The sequence below is a fragment of the Babylonia areolata genome, chromosome 29 (assembly GCF_041734735.1).
Source record: "Babylonia areolata isolate BAREFJ2019XMU chromosome 29, ASM4173473v1, whole genome shotgun sequence".
In the NCBI taxonomy this organism is placed as follows: Eukaryota; Metazoa; Mollusca; class Gastropoda; order Neogastropoda; family Buccinidae; genus Babylonia; species Babylonia areolata.
Window position 1 is genome coordinate 7,813,516 of NC_134904.1, and position 10,000 is coordinate 7,823,515.

A 10,000-nucleotide genomic window follows, 5' to 3' on the forward strand; every position below is an offset into this window, starting at 1 on the left:
AGATCCGATGAGGAAAAGAGAGAGGCATGTATGTGAAGAGAGATCCGATGAGGATAAGAGAGAGGTATGTATGTGAAGAGAGATCCGATGAGGAAAAGAGAGAGAGGTATGTAAGTGAAGAGAGATCCGATGAGAAAAGAGAGAGGTATGTATGTGAGAGAGATCCGATGAGGAAATGAGGCATGTATGTGAAGAGAGATCCGATGAGGAAAGAGAGAGAGGTATGTATGTGAAGAGAGATCCAATGAGGAAAAGAGAGGTATGTATGTGAAGAGAGATCCGATGAGGAAATGAGAGAGAGGTATGTATGTGATGAGAGATCCAATGAGGAAAAGAGATATGTATGTGGAGATCCGATGAGGAAAAGAGAGAGGTATGTATGTGAAGAGAGATCCGATGAGGAAATGAGAGAGAGGTATGTATGTGAAGAGAGATCCGATGAGGAAAAGAGAGAGAGGTATGTATGTGAAGAGAGATCCGATGAGGAAAAGAGAGGCATGTATGTGAAGAGAGATCCGATGAGGAAATGAGAGAGAGGTATGTATGTGATGAGAGATCCGATGAGGATAAGAGAGAGGTATGTATGTGAAGAGATCCGATGAGGAAAAGAGAGAGAGGTATGTATGTGAAGAGAGATCCGATGAGGAAAAGAGAGATGTATGTGGAGATCCGATGAGGAAAAGAGAGAGGTATGTATGTGAAGAGAGATCCGATGAGGAAAAGAGAGAGGTATGTATGTGAAGAGAGATCCGATGAGGAAAAGAGAGAGAGGTATGTATGTGAAGAGAGATCCGATGAGGAAATGACAGAGAGGTATGTATGTGAAGAGAGATCCGATGAGGAAATGAGAGAGAGGTGTGTATGTGAAGAGAGATCGAGGCGCTGCTACGATCCAGAGAATGGATTCAAACCGTGTGACAAGGAGAGGTGATTGATGGCATGGCTGATTAAATCCACAGCCATCCAACCTTAGGGTTATCTTTCTAACCCTGTCGCTCAAAAGACTCGAGCACTATAACACTTGCAGGGATTCGGTCAATCCATTGGTGCTGACACTTGGGAGGAGGGCAAGTTATGATGATTGATAGAAGATTGGTTGATATGGTATGGTATGGTATGGGTAGGGGCTGGACGAGAATTGTTCTCAAAGATTTGTTCTGGACGGTAAAGGATTTAATAATATAAATTTATGGCGTGTGTGTGTGGGAGAGGGGTTGGGGTGTGTGTGTGTGTATGTGTGTGTGTGTGCGTGTGTGTGTACTGCCAACTTCTCTTGAACCAAATAATGCATTCACGGGATATCAAACCGGTTTCAGACAACACAATTATACCGCTAATCATAGTAAAAAATAATTATTACCTGATGTTTTTTCTATCATGTATTTTTTTCTCTTCAGTGATATGGAGGTATGGGTGAGAGCGATAGTGATGATATGGAGGTATGAGCCAGAGCAGTGCTGTTGATACTGAAGTATGGTGTCCCAGTCAACTGGGAACATGTTAGCACATACTGCATGTGTTGAAATGTATGCATGTGTGTTTAAGTGTATGTGTAAGTATGCATGTGTGTGTTTTTTAAGTGTGTGTAAATGTGTGTGTGTGTGTGTGTAAATGTGTATCAGTGTAATATGTATGTGTATTTCGAGGGGACGGCGGGGGGTGGGGTGGGGAGTAAATCTGTGCGTACATAATATACATGTGAGAGAGAGAAACACAGACTGATAAAGAGAGCAAGAGCATTATGTAACATGCAGCATATATGCAAATTACATACACCATGGTAGGAATACAAATTAAAAAAAAAAAAAAAAAACTTGCACTGGCATGTATTTATAGCATCTTGACACAAAAACGAACACACATACAAACGCTCACACAAAAGACCGAAATCAGTAGAAAAATATTTATTTTCAAGGAATGATACAATCTTATAATATGTCAAAGTCTAACCATAATCAAGAAACAATCTACAAGGTTTATGCAAAAGTGTAAGCAAGTAATTATCATATGATTATGGCAATGTATGGGTATACTGCACAGGATCTCTCATCTAAGATGAAAAAAAGACATAAAATATCAAATGTGAAGAGGGAGACAGGGAAACAAATGAACAACGATGATCTATTTTTCCTTTTCTTTTAGACAGGGTCTGTGTTGCATGGACAATGTTAGCAGCCCTGACATTGCTTAGCACGGAGTGGTCGTCACTCTATGCAATTACTGCAAACTTTGGAAAATTCTTAACGCGAAGAAAACTTGGTGTTGTAGAGTTCACTCATGTAACACAGACTGAATAAAGCAGCTGTTCAGCCACAGTGAAAGCCCATCCCAAGTCACCACTCTACCAAACAATGTCCCTCAATCTCTGTCAGTTCTGTACACTGAGACACAGTGACAGAAAAAAAAGTTCATGACTGATGTTGAAAATATATAATATATTTTTTTTAGCAACATAACAGTTCTGCCTTTTTTGTAGAAGACAGAAAGAAACAAGAAAGAAAGAAGAGGGCAGAAAGAGAAGCAAGCAAACAAAATGAAGAAGCCAACAAATGAAACAAACACACCTAAAACATGCAACAGCATAGTTATGTCCTAACCTTGTCTGAAATGCTTTACTTAAAAAGAAAATCCTGAAAAACAAAGAACACAAATAACAATACTTCCACACTTCTCCATCATGCCATGTAATGACCCAGACTTTCCATGAGGTGTTTTTGCACCACACCAGGTTTGGCCAGGACTGGGTGAAAGATCTACAACTGTTTCTGTTCAAATGCCATGCTGTGACTTTCACCTTGGATTAATACAGGGAAATATGTACACACACACACAAACTGAGACAGGTGATTAAACACTTTGTTTTTATGCTGCTAACTTTGGAGAGAAAAAAACAAAATCAAGCATCAAAAATCAGTGTTTTTTCTTCACATTTATTAGTAGATCCCATGAAAAAATATCCCTCCCCAAGTTTCTAATTTCACTGAAGGCAAAAAAGAAAAAAAACAACACATGAGCTGATACAATACCAGTGGAAATGAACATTATCATTCTTTCTTCTCCGCTGACCAGTCACACCCCCCTCCCCTCACATCGTGCCCCCTCCACCCTCCAACCCACCCTCACATACATATACACATACAAAAGAACCTGATACTTTTCATCCTACATCTTTTTTTCTTCTTCTTTTTTCTTTTTTTTTTCAAAAACCCAAATGGATGCTAGTCCCCCCCCCCCCCCCCCCTAAAATAAAAATCATCTAAATTCAATTTAAACCACTGGTGACAAAACAACCCCCCAATCAGCTTCAACCACCACTTGATGTACTGCATGTTATTTGGAAACACCAGCTGACAAAACAATCACCACTATTGTGGAGGGAGAACAAGCACCTCGAGACATCTTGGTCTTTGTACAGATGATGTCTTTTCTACAGGCAGCCATATGTTGGCCTTTCTTTTGCGTCTGTACAGGTCTTCAGTACCTGCAAAAAACAACACATATATTTATCCCCTGACTGCTGAACCTTATCAAGGGACATCAGTGTGGCTTCAATTTCAAGTGCTGTTACTACTTTCTGGGTAATTACCAATGGTGTCACTGATTGTGACACACAAAAATAATCCAGTGTCATGCAGAAGATGACTAAACAAAGAATGGTGACTGACATCCTGACCTGTGAGCCCTTCAATGACAAACATATTTGTCAGCAGCAGTGAAGGATTCAGTGTCCTATAATCATTCAGGGCAATAAGAGAAAATGGCATAACCATCAAGATGAGCAGAATAAATGCCAACTGATCACAACAGGCATCTGTTTCACAATAGACAACAAACAATCCATTCTCAATGTCTCACTTTCCACCATGGACAATACAGTTTAGTGAGAAATGGGAGGACCTTGGCATTTTATACCAGTGTAGTCCTTTAGCACAGTTACAGAACATTAATCAAACCAAACATCAGTGTAGTCCTTTAGCACAGTTACAGAACATTAATCAAACCAAACATCAGTGTAGTCCTTTAGCACAGTTACAGAACATTAATCAAACCAAACATCAGTGTAGTCCTTTAGCACAGTTACAGAACATTAATCAAACCAAATATCACAAACCCACCACTTATACACGCACCACACTGGCTTGTATTCCACCCCCCACCCCCCACACCCCCCAACAACTCGACACTGGGTGGTGATCTGGACACTAGTCATTTGGATGAGACGATAAACTGAGGTCCCATGTTCAGCATGCACTTAGCACACATGAAAAAACCTATGGTAACAAAAGCCCTGGCAAAATTTGAAAAATCCACTTTGGTAGGAACGTACACACAAACTACATGCAGAAAAATATGTGGTACTCTCACTGCAGCAATGTGCTATCCCTGGGGAGAGCAGCCCCAATTGCACACGAAGAAATCTGTTGTGACGAAAGAGTAACACAGTGGAATACTACATATACTTACACACATACACACACCATGCAGAGTGCCAAACAAATATCTGTAGGGTTAGGGCTTGACACTACACACACACACACACACACACACACACACACACCACTCACATACCACACATTTGGACACAGCACACACTACACTACACACTTGCACACAACACACGAGCTCACACAGAGCACACACACACACACACACACTGACCGTGCAGAATGAACAGAGGAGGGGGCATATCTGTAGGGTGCACCAGTGCTGCCCACAGTGGACGCCCGGTCATGGAACTGTGGGGCATTGTCATACTGGTTCTCATACGTTCCGTAGTCAGGGCCTGAAATGCATGTACAGCTATCACTGAAATAGTGATCATGATACTACTACTACAGGAGATTGAAACACAGATGAACAGTTATCACTGAAACAGTGATGATACTACTACTACTACGGGGGATTGAAACACAGGCGTAACAGTTATTACTGAAATAATTATTTGGGAGATTAAAACAGGTGTAGATGTTATCACTGAAATAATGATGATACTGCTACTACTACTACTGCTGCTACAACTGGGGATTGAAACATAGATGTACAGGTTATCACTGAAATAATGACGATACTGCTACTACAACTACTACTACTACTACAGAGGATTGAAACACATATGTACAGTTATCATTGAAACAGTGATGATACTACTATTACAGGGGATCATGATAACAATACTAGTACAGGGGGTAATCCATGCCATTTATGATGATACTACTAGTAGTAATGCAGCACTTCTCACACTCGTAAGCACTTCCCTCTGCACAACACACACCACACCACCACCGGCACACCGCCACCACACCATACCACAACACCACCACCACACCACACCACAACACCACCACCACCACACCACACCACCACCACCACACCACCACCACACCACACCACAACACCACCACCACCACACCACCATCACCACAACACCACCACCACCACCACCACCACAACACCACTACCACCACACCACTACCACCACCACAACACACCACCCCCCACCCCCACCCCCAACACCACACCACACCACACCACACTACCACCACACCATACCTCAACACAACACACCACCACCACCACCACACCTCAGCACAACACATGTCAGCACAACATGTCAGCACAACACACGTCAGCACAACACGTCAGCACAACACATGTCAACACAACACACCACCACACGTCAGCACAACACATGTCAGCACAACACACCACCATACGTCAGCACAACACATGTCAGCACAACACACCACGATCCATCAGCACAACACATGTCAGCACAACACACCACCACACGTCAGCACAACACACGTCAGCACTCAGCATAACACATCACACACTACTTACACAACATGTCTTACACTGCGACCAGCCCTTGCAAAGGCCCCCCACCCCCACACGCAGACCCCCACACCTCACCTGTGTTGTTATGCTCTTGCTGCAGCTTCATGCTGGCCTCTGTCTGCACCAGGGCCTGGTACCTGTGCAGCAGGTACAGTTTGCGAACAGGTCCCAGCAGCAGTAGCACAGTGGCGTTGAGCAGCAGACCCACAGCCACAGCGGCGTCCCTGGTCTTGACGGCACCCAGGGAGGCCCAGGCACACCACACCACCCACGTGGGGACAGCCAGGATGGACATGCCCAGGATCCAGCGAGCTTCACGGTGATTCTTCGTGCTGGCAGACATTGAGAAGAGAGAAAGGAAGGGGACTGGCTGTCAGAAAGGGAACCAAGAAAATGTCCAATATGTCATAAGACATGCTCTGTTCCTACCCTTTCCTGACAACAGGTGGGTCTACTGCTGACTTGTAGAAACAGACGCACTGCCACAGCTGCCTTACACCACAGTGTGACAGTGAGTGTTGAAGACAGCCTCACACCACAGTGTGACAGTGAGTGTTGAAGACAGCCTCACACCACAGTGTGACAGTGAGTGTTGAAGACAGCATCACACCACAGTGTGACAGTGAGTGTTGAAGACAACCTCACACCACAGTGTGACAGTGAGTGATGGAGACAGCCTCACACCACAGTGTGACAGTGAGTGATGAAGACAGCCTCACACCACAGTGTGACCGTGAGTGATGAAGACAACCTAATACAACAGTGTGACAGAGTTTTGGAGACAGCCTCACACCACAGTGTGACAGTGAGTGTTCAAGACAGCCTCGAAACCACAGTGTGACAGTGAGTGATGAAGACAGCCTCACACCACAGACAGTGAGTGATGGAGACAGCCTCACACCACAGACAGTGAGTGATGGAGACAGCCTCACACCACAGACAGTGAGTGATGGAGACAGCCTCACACCACAGTGTGACAGTGAGTGATGAAAACAGCCTCACACCGCAGACAGTGAGTGATGGAGACAGCCTCACACCACAGACAGTGAGTGATGGAGACAGCCTCACACCACAGACAGTGAGTGATGAAAACTACCTCACACCACAGACAGTGAGTGATGGAGACAGCCTCACACCACAGACAGTGAGTGATGGAGACAGCCTCACACCACAGTGTGACAGTGAGTGATGGAGACAGCCTCACACCACAGTGTGACAGTGAGTGATGAAGACAGCCTCACACCACAGACAGTGAGTGATGGAGACAGCCTCACACCACAGACAGTGAGTGATGGAGACAGCCTCACACCACAGTGTGACAGTGAGTGATGAAGACAGCCTCACACCACAGACAGTGAGTGATGGAGACAGCCTCACACCACAGACAGTGAGTGATGGAGACAGCCTCACACCACAGACAGTGAGTGATGGAGACAGCCTCACACCTCAGTGTGACAGTGAGTGATTGAGACAGTTATGCAGCTGTCTAGGTATCTGCCTAGCAGTTGTGCTGTGTATATGGATTTGTCTGAATGCAGTGACACCACCTTGAGAAACTGAAACTGAACTGTCTTACCTCCCTTGCCATGTGTACACAAACACACACACATGAACTGTCTTACCTCCCTTGTCATGTGCACACAAACACACACATATGAACTGTCTTACCTCCCTTGTCAAGTGCACACAAACTCACAGATGAACTCTTACTTCCCTTGCCATGTGCACACAAAAACACACACACACATGAACTGTCTTACCTCCCTTGCCATGTGTACACAAACACACACATATGAACTGTCTTACCTCCCTTGTCAAGTGCACACAAACTCACAGATGAACTCTTACTTCCCTTGCCATGTGTACACAAACACACACACATGAACTGTCTTACCTCCCTTGTCATGTGCACACAAACACACAGATGAACTCTTACCTCCCTTGCCATGTGCACACAAAAACACACACACATGAACTGTCTTATCTCCCTTGTCATGTGCACAAAAACACACAGATGAACTCTTACCTCCCTTGCCATGTGCACACAAAAACACACACACATGAACTGTCTTACCTCCCATGCCATAAGAGCACACACACACACACACACACACACACACACACACACACGAACAGTCTTACCTCCCTTTCCATGCACACATACATACACACACTCAAATGAACTGTTTTATCTCCCCTGCCATGTGTGCGCACACACACACACACACACACACACACACACACAACTTCATGTGCATATGCGTGCATGCATGCGTGCGTCTGTGTGAGTGTCTGTGTGACACAGAAGGTATGGCTGTACATGACAGAAGGTATGTATGGCTGTATGTGACACAGTAGGTATGGCAGTGTGTGTGACACAGAAGGTATGATTGTACATGACACATAAGGTATGGCAGTGTGTGTGACACAGAAGGTATGGCTGTACATGACACAGAAGGTATGGCAGTGTGTGTGTGACACACAAGGTATGGCTGTATGCGACACAGTAGGTATGGCAGTGTGTATGACACAGAAGATATGGCTGTACATGACTCAGAAGGTATGGCAGTGTGTGTGTGACACAGAAGGTATGGCTGTACATGACACGATTTGTATGGCAATGTGCATGACACAGAAGGTATGGCTGTGTGTGTGACACAGAAGGTATGGCAGTATGTGTGACACAGAAGGGTAAGGTATGGCAGTGTGTGTGGAGGAGTTTTGTTTAATGTCCCGTCACATATCAGTGACTGAAGAAATTTTGTTCAAGTATTTATGAATACATTTGAGTATCATCGGTTAGAAGGGGTGGGAGATGTGAATGAATGGAGGGTTGGGGGAAACTGGGCAGTGTGTGTGACACAGAAGGTATGGCAGTGTGTGAAACAGATGGCAGTGTGTGACACAGAACGTATGACTGTGCATGACACAGAAGGTATGGCAGTGTGTGTGACACAGAAGGTATGGCAGTGTGTGACACAGAAGGTATGGCAGTGTGTGTGACACAGAAGGCATGGCTGTGCATGACACAGAAGGTATGGCAGTGTGTGTGACACAGAAGGTATGGCAGTGTGTGACACAGAAGGTATGGCTGTGCATGACACAGAAGGTATGGCAGTGTGTGACACATAAGGTATGGCTGTGTGTGTGTGACACAGAAGGCATGGCTGTACATGACAGAAGCTATGGCAGTGTGTGACACAGAAGGTATGACAGTGTGTGACACAGAAGGTATGGCTGTGCATGACACAGAAGGCATGGCAGTGTGTTTGACACAGAAGGTATGGCTGTGCATGACACAGAAGGTATGGCTGTGTGTTTGACACAGAAAGCATGACTGTGCATGACACAGAAGGTATGGCAGTGTGTGACACAGAAGGTATGGCTGTGCATGACACAGAAGGCATGGCCGTGTGTTTGACACAGAAGGTATGGCTGTGTGTTTGACACAGAAGGTATGGCTGTGCATGACACAGAAGGTATGGTTGTGTGTTTGACACAGAAGGTATGATTGTGCATGACACAGAAGATATGGCAGTGTATGATGGTATGAGTGTGCATGACACAGAAGGCACGGCTGTGCATGACACAGGTGGTACAGCAGTGTGTGACACAGAAGGTATGACAATGTGTGTGACACAAAAGATATAGCAGTGTGTAACACAGAAGGCATGGCTGTGTGTGACACAGAAGGCATGGCAGTGGCATGCTACCTGTTGAAGGTGCAGAATCCCAGGCAGACGGTGAGCAGGATGATGACCATGATGTAACACAGGGACAGCACCAGCCCCTGGTCATAGAAGTCATCAGGTGTACAGCGCGGCCAGTACTGGTCGTTGTAGAAAATACGCACCACCTTGGGCTCCTCCAGGATCAGCCACTCTGCATTGATCATCACCTGTCACATCAACATCATCATCATCATCATCTGTCACATCAACATCATCACCTGCCACATCAACATCATCATCATCACCTGTGACATCAACATCATCATCATCATCTGTCACATCAACATCATCTCCTGTCACATCAACATCATCATCATCCTCATCATCTGTCACATCAACATCATCATCATTATCTGTCAAATCAACATCATCACCTGTCACATCAACATCATCATCATCATCATCATCATCTGTCACATCAACATCATCAC

At 45.0% G+C, this 10,000-nt stretch overlaps 1 protein-coding gene across 2 annotated transcripts in view; it reads right to left on the reverse strand.

The window, feature by feature from the left end:
• Positions 1-1,889: 1,889 nt before the first annotated feature.
• Positions 1,890-10,000, reverse strand: part of LOC143274691 (uncharacterized) — a 95,331-nt gene continuing 87,220 nt past the window's right edge. For both annotated transcript variants that reach the window (XM_076578580.1, XM_076578579.1), the window contains exons 31-34: positions 9,552-9,736; positions 5,914-6,170; positions 4,660-4,783; positions 1,890-3,481 (exon numbers count right to left, since the gene is read on the reverse strand). In XM_076578580.1, coding sequence (XP_076434695.1) covers positions 3,475-3,481; positions 4,660-4,783; positions 5,914-6,170; positions 9,552-9,736 — 573 coding nt within the window. In that variant the 3' untranslated portion in view covers positions 1,890-3,474. The remainder of the gene's footprint in view (positions 3,482-4,659; positions 4,784-5,913; positions 6,171-9,551; positions 9,737-10,000) is intronic.